This window comes from Vulpes lagopus, chromosome 10 (assembly GCF_018345385.1).
Source record: "Vulpes lagopus strain Blue_001 chromosome 10, ASM1834538v1, whole genome shotgun sequence".
Lineage (NCBI taxonomy): Eukaryota > Metazoa > Chordata > Mammalia > Carnivora > Canidae > Vulpes > Vulpes lagopus.
Genome location: NC_054833.1, coordinates 2,101,537 through 2,120,403, shown reverse-complemented (window position 1 = coordinate 2,120,403; position 18,867 = coordinate 2,101,537). Strand labels below are relative to the sequence as shown.

General features: G+C 34.8%; 1 protein-coding gene and 1 pseudogene across 1 annotated transcript in view; both read right to left on the bottom strand.

The window, feature by feature from the left end:
* The window catches only part of LOC121499900 (ankyrin repeat domain-containing protein 26-like), a 106,547-nt gene that overhangs the window by 44,339 nt on the left and 43,341 nt on the right, over window positions 1–18,867 (bottom strand). Inside the window, exons 13-17 of the mRNA XM_041771145.1 lie at window positions 18,387–18,415; window positions 18,223–18,295; window positions 15,929–16,183; window positions 12,821–12,903; window positions 7,908–8,059 (exon numbers count right to left, since the gene is read on the bottom strand). Coding sequence (XP_041627079.1) covers window positions 7,908–8,059; window positions 12,821–12,903; window positions 15,929–16,183; window positions 18,223–18,295; window positions 18,387–18,415 — 592 coding nt within the window. The remainder of the gene's footprint in view (window positions 1–7,907; window positions 8,060–12,820; window positions 12,904–15,928; window positions 16,184–18,222; window positions 18,296–18,386; window positions 18,416–18,867) is intronic.
* On the bottom strand, window positions 9,750–11,833 carry LOC121499855 (annotated as a pseudogene).

Here is an 18,867-nt window from a genome sequence, read left to right as displayed (position 1 = left end):
TTATGGTCAACTAATATTCGACAAAGGAGGAAAGTCTATCCACTGGAAGAAAGACAGTCTGTTCAATAAATGGTGCTGGGTAAATTGGACATCCCCATGCAGAAGAATGAAACTGGACCATTCTCTTACACCATTCACAAAGATAAACTCAAAATGGATGAAAGATCTAAATGTGAGACAAGGATCCATCAAAATCCTAGAGAAGAACACAGGTAACACCCTTTTTGAACTTGGCCACAGCAACTTCTTGCAAGATACATCCAAGAAGGCAAGGGAAACAAAAGCAAAAATGAATTATTGGAACTTCATCAAGATAAGAAGCTTTTGTACAGCAAAGGATACAGTCAACAAAACTAAAAGACAACCTACAGAATGGGAGAAGACATTTGCAAATGATGTATCAGATAAAGGGCTAGTGTTCAAGATCTATAAAGAACTTATTAAACTTAACAGCAAAGAAACAAACAATCCAATCATGAAATGAGAAAAAACATGAACAGAAATTTCACAGAGGAAGACATAGACATGGCCAAGAAAAAGGAATAAAAGGCATCCATATCAAAAAAGAAGAAATAAAACTGTCTTTGTTTGCAGAGGATATGATTCTAAATGTAGAAAATCCTGAAGACATCGCCAAAAAGCTGTTAGAACTAGTAAAGATGAAGGATATAAAATCAATACATGCAAATCAGTTATATTTCGATACACTAAGAACAAAATATCTGAAAAAGAAATAAAGAAAAAATCCCATTCACAAAAGCATCAAAAAACCCAAAATACTCAGGAATAAATTTAACCAAGGAGGTGAAAGATATGTACACTAAAAACTACAAGACATTGATAAAAGAGACACAAATAGGAAGAGGTCCTGTTGTTTATGGATTGGGAAAATTAGTATTTTTAAATACCCACACATCATTCAAAGCCATCTACAGATTCAATGCAATCCCTGTCAAAATTCTAGCAACAATTTTTTCAGAGAAATAGAAAAACTATTCTTTAATTTGTATGAGACAAAAAAGACCCCCAAATTCAAAGTATTCCTGAGAAAGAAGAACGAAGCTGGAAGCACCACACTTCCTTTTTTCTATTACAAAGCTATAGTAAGTCAAAACAGTATGGAACTTGCATAAAAGCAAACATAAAGACCAATGAAATAAGGATGCCTGGGTGGCTCAGTGGTTGACTGTCTGCCTTCGGCTCAGCGAATGATCCCAGGGCCCTGGGATTGAGTCCCATATCAGCCTCCCTACACGGAGTCTGCTTCTCCCTCTGCCAATGTCTCTGCCTCTCTCTGTATCTCTCCTGAATAAAAAAAAATCTTTTAAAAAAAGACCAATGAAACAGAATCAAGAACCTAGAAATAAATCCGTGCATATAGTCAACTACAACTTAATAAGGGAGCCAAGAATATTCAAAGGCAAAAAGATAATCTCTACAATAAATGATGCTAAGAAAACTGGATATTCACATGCAAAAGAATGAACCTGAATTCCTAACTTACACCACTCACAAAAATTAACCCAAATTGGATTAAAGATTTTAAATGTACAGCTTTAAACCATAAAGTTTCTAGAAGAAAAGAGTGAAAAAGCTCTCTGACATTGATCTTAGCAATGATTTCAGAAATGGCATCCAAAGTACAAGCAACAAAAGTAAAAACCATGGAACAACCAATGTTTCTTTCTGGACAGCAAAAGAAACAAGCAACACTCCAATTCCATTCACACTGAGCATAGGGGAAGGGCGGGAAAAATAAGATAAAAACAGAGAGGGAAGCAGACTTTAAGAGACTTTTATTAACTGAAATGCCTGGGTCACTCAGTCAGTTAAAATTGCATCTGCCTTTGGTTCCAGTCATGACCCCACGGTCTTGGGAACTAGCCCTGCATAGGGGCTTCCTGCTTAGCAGGGAGTCTGCTTCTCCCTCTCCCTCTGCACCTCCCCCTGCTTATCCTCTCTGGCTCTCTCCCTCTCTCTGTCAAATAAATAAAATCTTAAAAAAGAAAAAGAGAGACTTAACTATAGGAAACAAACTGAGGGTTGCTGGAGGGGAGGCAGGTAGAGAAGATGGGGTAAATGGGTGATGGGGCTAAGTGAAATAAGCCACACAGAAAGGTGATGAGCTGTTGTGATGAGCACTTGGTGTGCTTATATGCAAGTGATGAATCACTACATTCTACCCCTGAAACTGATAAAACAATATATGTTAACTAACTTGAATTAAAATAAAATCTAAAAAAAAAAGAAAAAAAAGCAACATAATTAAAAGGCAACTTACAGAATGGATGAAAATATTTGCAAACCACATATCTAAAAAAAGGTTAATATCTAAAATATAAAAGGAATTCATACAATTCAATAGCAAAAAACAAATACTTCAATTAAAAACTAGGGAAGGCACCTTAATAGATGTTTCCTCAGTAGATATTCAAATGGCCCATGGTACTGTTGTTGGTACACTTTCATATAAATTGGTATAGCCCCTATGCAAAGCAGTGTGGAGGTTCCTCAGAAACTAAAAATAGAACTATCATATGATCCAATAATCCCATTTCTAGGAACATAGCTGAAGGAAATGAAATCATTATCTCAAAGAGATATCTGCACCCTATGTTTATTGCAGCACTTTTTACAATACCCAAGACATGGAAACAACCTAAGTGTCCACCAGTGGATCCACGGATTTAAAAAATGTGATATATATATTTACAATGGAATATTTTTATCCACAAAAAAGAAGGAAACTCAGCCATTTGTGACATAAATGAACCTCGAGGGAATTAGGCTAAGTGAAATAAGCCACACAGAAATACAAATACTCTATGATCAGACTTGCATGCAGAATCTTAAAAAAAAAAAAAAAAAATCACAGAAACAAACTGGTGGTTGCCAGGAGTAGGAAGCTGTGGGAAACAGGTAGATACTGGCAAAGAGTACAAACTTCCCCTTACAAGATTATTAAGTTCTGAGGGTCCAAAGTACAGGACTGTGATTACAGTTAATAAAACTGTATCATATATTTGAAAGTTGCTAAGAAAATAGATCTAAATATTGTCATCACAAAAAAGAAATGATAACTATATGAAGTGACAGAGTTAACACTATTATCATTTTACAATATAAAAGTGCATCAAATTAATACAGGTATACCTTACACCTACAGTTTTATGTCACTTATAATTCAATTTGGAAAAATTCAAAAATACTCATATGTAGTTATATATCATTTGAAAATAGCAATAATCTGATTATTTTATTTTAATTTTGTTTGAAAATAAAATGATTTGGGGGCACCTAAGTGGCTCAGTCGGTTAAGTGTCTGCCTTCAGCTCAGGTCATGATCTCAGGGTCCTGGGACTGAGCCCCCTATCAGGCTTCCAGCTGAGTGGGAAGTAGGCTTCTCTTTCTGCCTCTGCTCCTCCTTCCTGCTCCTGCACCCTTGTTCTCAATCTCTCCCTCTCTCTTCGAAATAAATAAATTATTTAAATAATATTTTAAAGGGAAAAAAGAAAAGAAAATGGTTTGGTAACTTTTGCATACTTTTACTCTAGTATCTAATCCTAATACGAAAAAGCTAGATTTATGGGACGCCTTGGTGGCTCAGCGGTTGAGCGTCTGTCTTTGGCTCAGGGCATGGGCCTGGTCCCAGATTGAGTCCCACGTTAGGCTCCTTGAGAGGAACCTGCTTCTCCCTCTGTCTGTGTTTCTGTCTTTCTCTATGTGTAATGGATCAATGCCGTCTGGCCTCACTCACCAACCAAACAATGTCAGCTTCTCCCTCCTGAAAGATAGCCAATATGGGACAAAATCACTCTGATACACATGCCTTGAGTGCTAACCAATCAACAACAGTTTTACTCACATTATCATTTGCTTCAGATGATGACAAACCACTTAATTCTCTGAAAGTCTCCCAAACCTTAAACTCTACTTTTCCTGAAACCCTATATAAGAATTGAAGACTACTCTGTCAGAAAAGACTGTAAGTGATCAGCAAGGTTTCCTCTTATTAAGCAATAAATTCCAACTTCATCTTTTTGTTTCAGATATTGAGGGCTCAGAATCCTTTGGAAAGTTTTTAAAAGTCCTATAATAATTTACCACCATATTTCATTTTCCTTAATGAAACATAAATGAAGTTTGCTCTTCCTTTGTTCCATTCTACTATAATTAAGACTAACATAAATACCAGTAAAAGAATAAGTAGCAAGTAACCACAATATTAAACCCCCCAAAATCCAAAAAATGCAGATAGCTGACAGGTTAAATTGTCAGAATGGACCCATGTCAAACTTTCTTTTTGTTTAAGTGAGAATTGGTATTATGTTAAAAACAAGACACACGGGTTAAACTCCATTCACTCAACATTTATTGAATAGCATTATATATGCTAGAATGTTCTCTAAGCACTGAAGACACAGCCATGAACAGAAAAATCCTACTCATGAGTAAAGTAAACATAATAACAACAGACTACCCAGGCAAAATACACAGTATGAGAGGAGAAAAACTAAAGCAGAGAAATCAAATTTCGATGTGTTGCAGGGAAAGGGGTGGTTGAAATACTAGTCAGGATAAACCAAGAAGGGCCTTGCTGAGAAAGTGACCTTTAAGCAAAAACCAGGGAGAAAAGGAGGGACCAAGGAGTAAGCCATGAGGATACGTGAGAGAAAAGCACTCCAGAGAGAATTACTGGCAAGTACAGAGGTATCCCTGAAGTGTTTATAATTTGAAGCAGGGTGGAGAGGGGGTAGGGCTGTTGGGGGGGAAATAGTGAGAAATTCAAGTGTGGCTGGACAGAATGAAAGGGATAGAAAGTAGTTCAAATCAGAGAGAGAGGGGGAAGAAAGGATAGGGAGAGACCTGAGATGAACAAGTCATATAAGGCCTTGTAGGTATTAGAAAGAACTTTAGCATGTACTCTGAGTGAATGGGAAGCAATTAGGTTTTGAGCAGAGGAGGACATAATCTGACTTATGTTTTAATAGATCCACTGTGTTTAGAATTAGTAGAAGCAGAGAAAAAAGAAAAAAACAAGAAGACAAATTAGTTGTTACAATAATATAGACAACAGATGATAGTGGCTTGGTCATGGAAGATGTGTTTGGCTTTTGGATATATTTTGAAGAAAGACCTGTCAAGATTTGCTGAGAGATTAGATGTGATGTATGAAAAAGAAAGAAGATAGGAGTCAAAGACGATACCAATTTTTTTGGCCGAGCAACTGGAAGAACTGTCATTAACTCAATTAGGAAAGACAGGAAGGGCAGTATATGAAAGAATATCAGTAGTTCAATTTTGGACATGTCAAGTTTGCCATACCCAATAGCTATCCCAAAGAGATATCAAGTAGGCAGTTTCATATAAAGGTCTGGAATTATGCAGAGAGATTTGGGCCAGAGACATAAACTTGAGGATCATTAGAATATACAAAATAGTAAAAAACAAGAGAAAGAAGATCAAGGATTGATTCCTAAGACTTCAAGGTGTAAGAGGTGAGGGATGAGGTGAAAGAAGCAAATCAGGCTGAGATATACAGACTAGAAAGGCAGGAGGAATCCAGGTGAGTGAATGATATCCTGAAAGCGAAATGAAGACAGAATTTTGGAGAAGAGAGTTTTCTATTGGGGCAAATATTGCTGATAGATTCAATAAAATGAGATCTAAGAAATTATGTCTAGAGTTATTAAAGTGAAAATCAAATGGTAACCTTTTTATTAAAGTGAAAATCAAATGGTAACCTGAAAAATCAATTCTGGAGTAGTGGGAGTGAAAATTAATAGAGTGAATTCAAGAATGGATGGGAGGGAAATGAGGATCACTGAGTACATGATTCTTTTAAGGATTTCATAGCTAAGTGGAACAATCACGGGTGATTTAATTATCTTGTTTAGCTGTAGTTTTCAATCCTTATACAACGATGATGTAGAATTTTTGTAATATTTTGGAGTTTTTAAAATTATATACATATAGCACTAATTTTTTTTCTTAATGCCAGACCAAGGGACAACTGGATGGCTCAGTCAGTTAAGCCTCCAACTCTTGATTTTGGCTCAGGATATGATCTCACAGTTGTGGGATCAAGTCTTGCATTGTGCTCTGCTCTCAGTGCCAAGTTTGCTTGTTACCCCCATGCTTCCCTAACATAAATAAATAAAATCTTGAAAAAAAAAAAAAGCCAGACCAAGACATCAAATAATTCACAAAATTATACAACCAAAACACTCCTCAAAACTTTTCTAGATATATAAGAGTATATAACCTGATTATCATTTTTCTCATGCTTAGAAAGACTATGGAAAAACTAAGTTTCAATAGCAGTATTATACATTTGATAAAAATCATCTAACTCTAAATTATCTTATACTATCCAAAATAATTAGTTATATTAAAATTCTATAAGTATAAGGGGTTTGGAATGCAGAAAGTATTGCTATCTTGTAAACTGAATTTTCGTAAATTATATAATATGAAGTCACTATTGAAAAATTTGGTGTGGTGCATGTTGAAATATATTCTCTTTTAAAAGGATGGATAAGAGGCACCTGGGTGGCTCAGTCTGTTAAGCATCTGCCTTCAGCTTAGGTCATGATCCTGAAGTCCCAGGATCAAGCCCTGCTTCAGGCTCCCTGCTTAACAGGGAGCCTGTTTCTCCCTCTGCCTCTGCTGCTCTCTGCACTCATACTCTCTCTCTCTCAAATAAATAATCCTAAAAAAATTTTAAAAGGAAAAATAATAGCATGTATGCAAGGTACCTTAAAAAGAAGACTCACTGCATTAGCAACCTCTATGTTTATAGCACAGGGAACAAATGTTTATATAGAATATGGGACAAGTTGCCAGATGAAATCTCTTGGGAATGTTCAGATCAATTTGAGAGTACAACATTTGAGCACTCATGCATTGGGAACCAAAACCAAAAACCTAATAATTAGCGATTTTGTTGGTAATAAGGTAGAGTGCTAGCAGGTAATTTCCTTTTGCAACTCAGCAGATATTAACAGTATTCTAAAGTTTCTGTTAAGACATCAAACTAAACACTTTAAATATATTTTGTTAAACAATCAAAACCCTGTAGACCTAAATTCATTTTTTCAAATCATCACACACTGCATTGTTTTATAGGTGTGAAAATTTACTTCCTTATGGATGGATAGTTGGAGTACTTCCCACTTTTTGATAAGTGAATGCTGTAATAAATAATCTTAACATATATATATACATATATAACATGTTTATGTAAGTATTCTTAACATATCTGTCATATTTTATATATATATACTAATATATAATAAATGTGCTTAAAATGTGTGTGTCTAAGTGTTGACACAAGTCATGTTTTCCTCTAGGATCTACTCCTGGCAATGAAACTGTTGGGATAAAGGGACAGCATATTTGAAATTTTGAAATGCACTGCTACATTGCCCTTCAGAAAGGATTTGTCAATTTCTTTTCTTTTTTTTTAAGATTTTTATTTATTTATTCACAAGAGACACACAGAGAGGCAGAGACATGGGCTGAGGGAGAAGCAGGCTCCCCATGGGAAATCTAACGCAAGACTCGATCCCATGACCCCGGGATCACAACCCGAGCCAAAGGCAGACATTCAACCACTGGACCACTTAGGTGCCCCAGATTTGCCAATTTCATTTAACAACATTGTATGAGAATGACTTTTTCCTCACATTTGCTAACCTAGGTTATTATTTTTTTAATTAAATATTGACCACTATGCCTGCAAAAAAAAATGGTATCTTGTTGGTCTTTGCATTTTTCTAACACCCAGAGTGGAATATCTTTAATAAAAATATAAAATGTGTTAATTATGAACATTAGATCCAACTAGAATTTGCTTTGTAGAAAAATGATAATTATCTACTGTTTTAATATTGCTATAGGCTTACGCATCAGAATCTTCATTCTTCATAGTAGGAAACAGGTGGTTATCAGTTTTGCCATTCTTTCTTTGTTGAATTAGTCCAGCAGCAGCAGCAGCATATATGTTTTCTGCTCCTTCCATTTTACTACTCTTCTGCTTCTTCCTTTTTTTTTCAATCTTCAATGGAAATTTGATACTAAGGATAATTGTTACTACTTTATTCATTAAAAAGAATTTTATTCATTAATTATATCATTTGACTCAGTTCATCATAATTTTAATCAATAAAAATATTTTGCACTTCATCATTACATGTAATTGCAATTTTTGTAAATTCTGCTTCATTCCTGTTTGAATAAAAACAGAATTTTCTAAAATTTCAAAAAGGGCATTCTTAATTTTGTATTCATATCTATACTTTGCCACCTAATATTCCCAACTTCACCCCATCTGATCAGCAAATTTCAAAGAAATAAAAAGACAAAGACACAAAAATTTGTCCTCTTCTGCCTTTACCATCTGGGTTTTGCTTAAACAGACAGATTTAAAGGATGTGACATTGTGGTGCTCCAGGAAAAAATAGGAAGGTTTCCATTTTTGCATTGAGCTGTTCTTTCCCCAACTGCCTCTTATAATTCTTTTTTTCATTTGGATCCCAGGGCTATCAAAAGTCACTGTTCATTAAAATATGTGAAGCAAAGTTCACCATAAAACAAAGCAGAGCAAAACTGATATTAGTGTAGAATTTTGGGAAATGAGTAATGCTCCCCAAATTTCATTTTTGATAACCATAAAATTTTATCGCTAGAGGGTATTAAAAGTAACTATCAACTTTAATTCCATTTACTACTGATAATGGGAGTAAAACCAAAAAAGGTTACATGATTTGTCCAAAGTTCCTAAAGTGGCATTACCTAGCATCAAAAGAGATGAAACAATTCCTTAATGCTGAATGAAATAAATTACCAAACAAATTCATTAAATTAATTAGCTACACTAAAAGTGTGACTTTGGCACAGTAATTAAATACCTTATTTGAGGATGAGGCACTTAGCTAATTTTTATTTTAAAGGAGGATATCTCTAGATTTTTGTTTATTTTTACCTCAAAAGTCAGTTGTCTCCATTAGAGTCAAATACTGAAGGTTTGCTAAAAATCTATGCTACCTACATGATAAAAATCATATATGCCAAAATATACCATACTTTATTAAACATGATGTAAAGGTTTGACTCAACAGAAATACCTGAGAATGGTGATTAAATAAACATATATATATGGGCATCTGGGTGGCTCAGTTGGTTAAGCATCTGCCTTTGGCTCAGGTCATGATCCCCGGGTCCTGGGATCAAGCCCCATGCATCAGGTTTCCTGCTTTGCCAGGAGCCTGCTTCTCCCTTTCCCTTCTACAGGTGCCCCCCCTGGTTGTGCTCTCTCTCTCTCTCTGTCATATAAGTGAACCTTAAAAAAATATTTTTAAATGTGGAGGAGATGCCTGGGTGGCTCAGTCTGTTGGGCCTCCAGTTCTTGATGACTCAGAGCTGACTGAGGTCATGATCTCTTGGTCATGGGACCGAGCCCAGCCTCAGGCTCCTCACTCACTGGGGAGTCTGCCTCTCTCCTTAGCTCTCTCTCTGGCTGCCCCTCACCCTGCTCACACTCTCTCTAAATAAACTAACAACTAACTAACTAACTAAATAAATAAATAAATAAATAAAATAAAATAAAATAAAATAAAATAAAAATAAAATAAAATAAAATAAAAATAAATTCTGTAAGGAAAAAAGTCTGTTTTTAAAGACAAGTAGAAAAAAAACTGTTGATAATGCAAATATTTGTTACTAAAAATATTTCAAAGTAGTCATGTTGGAATTCTAAGTTCAAAGGATTTGAGGAAAGCAGAGAGGATTGCACATACTGAAGCAATAAATAGACTGGTTTAGCTGAAATATTTGTTTATATCCCTTCTCTTAGTTATTGCTTCTTTTCCATTGTATTGTTTATGGAAATGCAATTTATATTTAAGCAAATAGATAAAAACCCTAGACATTGTGATATATTTTTTAAAGATATATGTATTTTAGAGAACAAAAACAATAGCATGAGAAAGGCACAGAGGAAGAGAGAAACTCCAGCAGACTCCATGCTGAGCACAGAGCCCAACGTGGGGCTCTATTTCACAACCCTGAGATCACAACCCAAGCCAAAAACAAAACTTGGACTCTCGACCGACTGTGCCCCCCAGGCACCTCAAGATAATCGCATTTTTTACAGCAATACTCTCTATGGTTATTTTGGTTCAAGAAGTCACAGGGTGCACAGCTAAATCAGCTTCCCAGTTCATACACCACTTGAGAAACTGAAAGAAACTTAAGGAAAACAAATATACTTTCTTGCATTCCTATCATTTAGATAGCAGAAATAATCTATTTCCAAACACAATTATATATTGAGACAACCTATTTTATACATGAGCTTTTTTTATAAGTGGAAAATCAAATTGGCTCAGATAATTGATAAAGAGGAAAAAACAAAAGAGCAGCAGCTCTTTTGGAAGTTGAACTTTCAGGAGTTCTACTTGTAACATGCTTTTCTCATTCTTAAACTTTTGCATATCTTGCTGTCATTCTTCTTTTAGATATACTTCTGATGTTCCTAAACTATGAGGTAAAGAACTCATGTTTTCTAATTCAGGTTCCGTACGTTTATAGTTATTAGTATTGTTATTATCTGCATATAATGGCTTCTAGAACAAGACTTGTATTGGTTTTGTTTTCTTGTGTTTGTAATAGCAGAAGTATGCCTTTTCATTTGAATCATTTATTTCATCACGTTGGAGTGAGCAAGCCACAAATCAAAAAGGCTTTCTGGGTCACTATACACAGGTATATACCCAGTGTCTAATTTACAAATAGTAGTATTTTGGTTCATATTTTTCGCCATCTGCATGTCAAACTCTTGGTCTTCTTTCACTTCACATGTAACTAGTGGGTTCCTTACTTTTTTATTTTCAGTATCGTTATAAAAACTCTCATTTTTGTTACAAACATGCTCAATTGGTTTATTATAATTTTTACAATCTGATTTATTTTCATGTAAAGAAAGCTTAGAAGATGACTGGCAAGCACAGTCCAGGGACCCAAAGTGAATGAGAGAGAATGACATTTTTGAGACTAGACTCTTTTTATTCAGGGAAGGCCTGAGATACTACAGAGACAGACACTCCAAATTCATCTTTTTCCTCACAATCAAGTGTAAATATTTGACAAATTAGATGGTATTGCCTTTAAGTCTGCTCCTACTTTAGAGTCAGCACATAGTGGCTCTTCCTCAGGATAAGTAGTAATTTGTTATTTTTCACAAATTTAAACCAAACTTCTGCTTTAACTCTCTGCTAATGAGTTTTACATTATTTTTCCAATCTAATTACCCTTGTTTCATCCACATTTCCTCATACTTTTACACACAAGGATGTTCTGAGTGTACAGATCTATCATCCTCTCTATCACAATCCTTATTCATTTCTGGTTCTTGAGCCATTTTTTGCAGTTGCAAAAATGGAATCCTAATTTGCTTGGTTTGACTTTCAGATGTCTCTTCTGCCAGGATATATGTTTGTAAAAAATAACTTTATCCTTAAGTAATCAAGTATAGACAAAGGAAAATTAGAAAATAATTAAAATGTTGTTATTTGCTGCTCCCAAGTCACTGGATTATAACTAAGAAGTGAAGACAGAAGAAAACCACAAATCCATACACTTAAATTTTCTCAGGTTTTCTTTTTTTTAACTAAATAATTCATTACATGTTACATCCACCAAAAAATGAATTAGATGATTTTTAATGTTACAAACTTAAAAACATTTTATCTCATCATATCTTAAACAGTGAGCTCCTACAATGCATTTTAGGGTGTGTTTTTTTTTTTAAGATTTTATTTATTTATTCATGATAGTCACAGAGAAACAGAGGCAGAGGCACAGGCAGAGGGAGAAGCAGGCTCCATGCAGGGAGCCCGACGTGGGATTCGATCCTGGGTCTCCAGGATCGTGCCCCAGGCCAAAGGCAGGTGCTAAACCACTGAGCCACCCAGGGATCCAATTTTAGGGTTTTTAAAAAGATTAATGATTAGAGAATAAGCAAACTAAATTATTAGGAGCCAACATCAATTAACATCAATCAAAGAAAAGTAAATTTCTACATTTTAATTCAAATTATATACTATGATAGTGTTAAACATTGCTATACATTATGTGCTTGTATCCAGTTCTAATATCTTGTAATGTCCACTGAGAGTGGATAAGAAAAATATTAATAATACTTACTGATTTCCTATGCTGAAATAAAATAACTGAAAAAGTTATTGTGTATAATCCAACTATAAAGGTCCCATCCGGGAAGGTGTGATTCTACAATAGGCAATTGTGTTGATTTTGTGACCCCATTCTCTGAAGTCAACTACACAGAGATCACAAGGCAGAATAAATCTTTAATCTTGGCATTTGTAACTGGCAATAGAGAACTAACACACTTTGAACCACTGAGAATAATTACTCCTTGTATATGAATCTAAGTCCGTATTCATCATTGTTATACTACTCATAATTTCAACTGCTTAAACATATGATTCAATATTTGATGCTACCTTCTTTATCATGTAAAGAAGTTATAAAAATGAGAGAGGCTAAGAATATTTAGAAATCTTTTTGCCTCAAAAAAATTTTTTTTGCCTCAATTCCAAGGATGAAGTTTAGCTAACCGTTACTAAAAATTACAACAATATTTTAAGTTTTGTAACTTGTAAAGTTTTATTAAAACTAAATATTAAATTATAATATGTTGATTTCAATATGTCTGCTCAAAGATAATTTCACTTGAACCGTGTTACATTAGTAAAGCAGGGAAAATACAAAATCAGAAATTTAAATTTTTACATACCTGTGGGTGGTTATTTTCACTTTCATCAGGTCTTTCTTGCTCTTCCTCTGATGCCACTTCTAAATCTAGTTCTGCTGACAAATCTATAGATTTAGTTAAAACAGGCTACTTAGAATGGTTAGATAAAAGCTTTACCTCTATAAAAATAGAAAATAATATTTTATCAATTAAGAGTTTAAACTAATCTTTAGTTGAAAGTTTAGTTTAAGAAATACTTCTAATTATCTAAAATTTCAACAAACCATTTGAGAAATACTAAATGTCACCAGGTTAAAGGCACACAAACATCTCCAAGATTCATTCAGAAATTCATCCACTTAACATCAATGAATAAAACAATCAGAAAGAAAACAAAAATTTAAAATACAGTAGAAACATATAAAATCACAAGAGATTATTTTCTACTTTGTAACAGTAACTCTTAACACCCTAAGCTTCAACCACAGCATTATTCATCATTTCCAAAATTACTAGTACTTTTCATGCCTTTATTAGTGTACCTCGTCCCTATGGGTGTATGTCCCTGAGGAGCAAACATTCTGAAATGTTTTCCTCTACTACTTAGCAAATTTCTTTGCATCTTTTAGGATTCAGACTGTTATGTAAAGTCATCCTTGATTATGAGTATCCTTCCCCAGATAAAAATGTATCTGTTTCTTTGGGGTTACCTTAGTACTGTACAGATTTTTCTAGTGTACCCTCATCACCTGAACTGTAAACTACTTTATGTATCTAGTTCTTTTGCTCCTACACTGTATGGGACAATCTCAACCTCTCTCTGAGAGAGAGAGGGAGAGAGGGGGAGGAGAAGAATAGAGAGAATTTTGAGTGGGCTCCACTCCCAGTGCTGAGCCCCACATAGAGCTCCATCTCACAAGTCTGAGATATGACCTGAACTGAAATCAAGAGCTGGACGCTCAACCAACTGAACCAACCAGGTGTCCCTGTAGGGGACATTCTCTTAAACCATCTTTGTGTAAACAGTCTTTACGTTACTTAGTAATTATTTACGGAGTTCCCACTAAGTGCTAGGGGACCGGATTTAAAAAAGCATGTATATATAAGATGTCAGGAATAGCTTTTTTAGAGATAATGCCTAAACTGAGACTGCAACAGTGACGTCAGACAGATTCAAAGGGATTAGAGGGCAGAAAATGGGGAGAGCATGCAAGGCTGTAGTAAAACAAGGGAGAGAAGCACACAACAGGGTAAACATTTGCGTAAAATACAGGGATCAAAGAGGAAAACATCACTAGCAGTTCAGGATATCAGAGATAAGGGCAGACGGTATAAAGGGCAAAAGATGGAGAGTTAGGCAGAAGTCAAGATTATGAAAGCTTTGTATGTAATTTTAAGATGCCTGGACACAAATATGTTTTCAACAGTGGTTCATGGTCATATATACATTTGAGACAGATCACTGTAAATGCTGTGGGGAGGGATGAATTTGAGGGGCACTGTAATAAAAGACAGATGAATTAGAAGGAAGGAATGCAAAACAAAGATGATACACACCTGAACTGACAGAATGGTTCCAGAAATATTCAGAATATAAAATTACCAGGGCCCAGTACAGAATAAATCTCTATTAAGTGAATCAACAACAATCCTGGTCCCTGGAGAACTGTGTTCATGACTTTATAAAAGGCATCAAGTGAAAAGAAATAATTTACATGAGCTGTTTTAAATTGCTTGTATTTATTTTGTGATTTTTCTGTTTCACATTTTCTTGTGGTACAGGAGCCTATAGGTGTTTTGTTTTTAAAGTCCTGCTTCTTGGATCTACCAAGGTCATGAAGAAGTAACAGCAAACAAGTCACTTGTATAGGTCAACAACTTTGTTTTTTTTAAATTTTATTTATTTATTTTTTTTATTTTTGATAGTCACAGAGAGAGAGAGAGAGAGAGGCAGAGACACAGGCAGAGGGAGAAGCAGGCTCCATGCACCGGGAGCCTGACGTGGGATTCGATCCCGGGTCTCCAGGATCGCGCCCTGGGCCAAAGGCAGGCGCCAAACCGCTGCGCCACCCAGGGATCCCAGCAACTTTGGATTTACAGCATATACTCACGACTCTAGGAGATAATTGAAAATCTTTAGAAAATAAGTTAATTCTAGAAGAAAGAAAATAACATAAAACTATAGGAGTGAAAAAATATTGTATGATTTATTAGTATAGATATGATCATATGACTGATAAAGGACACTGGATTAACTGATACAATAATTAGAACACATGTTAGATGTGGTTAATCAACTGAGAATCTTAGTAGAATTACAATTGACTTTCTATATATTATTTTTGAATGATACAGTACACCTTAAAACCAATATTCCTTGTGAACTCTTTACTCATTTAAAATAATAAAACAGCACCTGGGTGGCTCAGCCAGTTAAGTATCCAACTCTTGATTTCAGCTCAGGTCACGATCTCATGGTTGTGAGACTGAGTCCCGCAGTGGGCTCCATGCTGAGTGTGGAGCCTACTTAGGATTCTCTCTCTCCTTCTGCTTCTCCCTTCCTCCTCACTTTCTCACTCTTTTCAAAAAAGTAAAATAAAAATAATCAAACAAAGAGATGGACTATACCAACATAGCTGAGAAGAGAATACTATGTAGTAAATTCTCAACGATTTCCATTACTGCTGGGAAAGTCAACTCCAAAATAAAGTCATAGAGAATATAGGAAATATTTTAATATTCTGTTTGAGAAGGTGCTTTTTTTTTTTGTTACAGTGAATATAGTATGACCAATACTTACGAATTTAGAGCTAAAAAACTAAACTAAGAAACTGTTTTGAGTAAACAATCTTTACATCTCTATCTAGTTTTCCCAACTGGTCCCCAAATTCTAAATATAATCCTGCTACCCACTCTCAAGTGAATGCTGAATACGAGCCTAAAAGAAATTATTTTCTTCTAATTCTCTTTCTTATTTATATGTAGCTTTGGTTAGAGGAAGAATGCAAATGTCTTGCTAAAAGATGCTCTCTTTGGTGGTAGACTGCATGAAAGGAGTAAACACAAAGTAAATTTTGCCACAAAATTAGTTTTGAAAAATCAGAACTATGGTAAAGTCATGAAGAGTCTGAATTCTCTATGATTCTTTACCTTTTCTGCTCTCTCTGTTTTCTGGTAGCTCTGATTCACACAGGTCATGGAGTGTAGAATTCTCTAACAGAAACACAGCTCCAATATTAATATTTTCTTTATCCATTAAGGTCGTCTGTCCAAATTCTGTGGATGCGGACTCAATTTTGGTCATTGGTTGTGATACAAATGGGCATTTATCATCAACTTTCAAATCCCCAGTTCTTTGACAAGTCTCATTACCGAGGGATAAACTAGAATCCCAATCTGAAAAATCTGAAAACAAAGTTTCATTTATTAGAATGTAAATAACAATGCAAACTTAACTAATTTGTATAAATTCTTTTCTTAGAGAAACAGTCCCAAGTTCTGCTTTTCTCCCAGACACACTGCTTACCACTCATTCGCAGCTAATTATATTTTACATGTCTTATACTTGGCATTCACACAGATGAATTTAACTCTCTCTCATTTTTTCTTTTTTATTCTCTAGTATTACATAGTTTAATTCACTCACCAAGCTCAATTACATACTCTATATTCCATAAAAGCTCTGTTCATTGATAATTAGGATTCTTTAAGGTCTGAATGTTTTTAGTTCCAAACTGATGTCTAACCATTTATTTTATGTTTAAGTATGGCATTTTGCATTCTAAAGACATGAGTTTTATTTATTTATTATTTATTTATTTATTCTATTTATTTATTTTTAAAGATTTTATTTATTTATCCATGACAGACAGAGAGAGAGAGAGAGAGGTAGAGACATAGGAGAAGGGAGAAGCAGGCTCCATGCAGGGAGGCCCACTCAGGACTCGATCTCGGGTCTCCAGGATCATGCCCTGGACTGAAGGTGGCGCTAAACCGCCAAGCCACCAGGGCTGCCCAAGACATGAGTTTTAAAAAACTTTTAATGAATGGTACTACTTTAATTATAATGAGATGGTCTTTCCTCAATGAACCAAAATTCTCAGAATTTAATTTTTGGACAAATATATTTATATGAGAAATGAAAGTCTTGGGTAATGTCGTTTCCATGTAAAAACAAAATAAGTCTCAATCCACACTGAGATCCAAAAACTACAGTGCCATGACAGAAAATGAATATATAACAAAACTACTGTCCCTTGTTTTAAACAAGATTGGTCTGATTTAAACCTCTTAAAACAAGGGAAAGAAAAAAGCAAGAAATGCAGAAATGAAACTTTAATGCCCATTTCATCACAAAGGCCCCTTTATCATTTTAGGTCCATGAACCCTGTACATGGTTTAAATCAGTTCTCCCATGTCATCTGAGAATCCCCAGAGTCCCATCGATTCACAAAATCCAAGAGGTCAAAACTATCTTCACAATAATACCAAATGTTATTTGACATTTTCACTCTCATTCTCTTATTAAGTTTACAGTAAAGTTTTCTGAAGATAAAATGTGTGATAGCATCACAACTCGCATGATTAGTGGATCACAGCTCTAATGGCTAACAACATGAGATTGTGTATGCTTGTGTTTTAAATGTCTAACTTCTAAGATTGTAAATATCAACAGATACAATCCACTTAAACAGACGTTCTTTGGAATTCCCAATAATTTTTTTTTAAAGATTTTTATTTATTCATGAGAGATAGAGAGAGAGGCAGAGACCCAGGCAGAGATAGAAGCAGGCTCCATGCAGGGAGCCCAATCTTGGGACTCCAGGATCACATCCTGAGCCGAAGGCAGTGCTACACCACTGAGCCACCCAGGCTGCCCTCCCAATAATTTTTAAATAGTACAAAAGGATTCTAGGCCAAAAAGGTTCAGAATTACTGTTTTAAGATTGTGTCTACCAAATTTTAAGATACAACTAATTCCTTCCCACATTTTTAATAATCAAAGTCACCATACATACCTGCACGTGCATGCACACACACAGTCTGCTAATCAGAACAAGTGTTTCACTTAAAATGATTAATATAATACAAAGATGAAATGAAGTTAAAACACAACTGACATGTTAGCAAGTGAAGCTTTGCTTTAGGTAATAGAATTCAAATAAGTATGGTGAACAAAACTTAAAAAGTAGAAACTTGAGCTAAAGCTTACATTTTTAAAATCTCTTTTTCTTATGTTTGTAAATATCTTTTGCTCAAACATGGATATCAGCAATGACACCTACCTTATTTATGTCAAATCCTTCATTTAAATTTGCCACACACACACACACACACACACACACACACACACACACAGAAGAATTTGGTATAAGAAGATTATGGGCATTCCAAATATTTTAGTGTACTTCTTTCCACAGTTAAATTTGTACTGTAAAATTTACCTGATCTGGACATTTGTTGATCTTTCCCTGCTACTGCTTCATTAGTAACAGAATCTTTTACTTCAGTGGTAGACTGGAAGGGTATTGAAACAATATGATTAAGACAATATGTATTTCATACAATCTGTAGTTAGAAATTCAAAATAAAAATACATAAGCTTTACCTTCCAATGAAGATCTTTTCCAGGAGAATCTAAAATGCAAAAGGGACATGTAGTTAATTATACGTAAATATGAAAGGCAACTATACATTCCTGCAGTTAATATTAAGGTGAATGAATCCTCATGCTTGGCTTTGAAAGTGATTACATTTGGTTTTGATCTTTTGTTTCTAGAGATAGGAAAGTGGGTTAAGACAGCACAAGAAAGAAATAAGAACCCATTATAAATATTGGAAAAAAACAGAAATATATGTTCAACATAACATGCAGTTAGGATTTCAAAAGTAAGATGATGTTTCAAATGAAATCACTAAATGTTGCACATATACCAATGTGAACATGCTGATTGATGGGGGAGAAAAGCGATCTTTAATCAGAGGAACAAATGGTGACTGAGAGGATAAACGTGAAAGCTGATGGTAGAATGCAACAGTACATCCTGATTGCAGTACAGCAGAATCATTGATACCATTCTACTACAAGT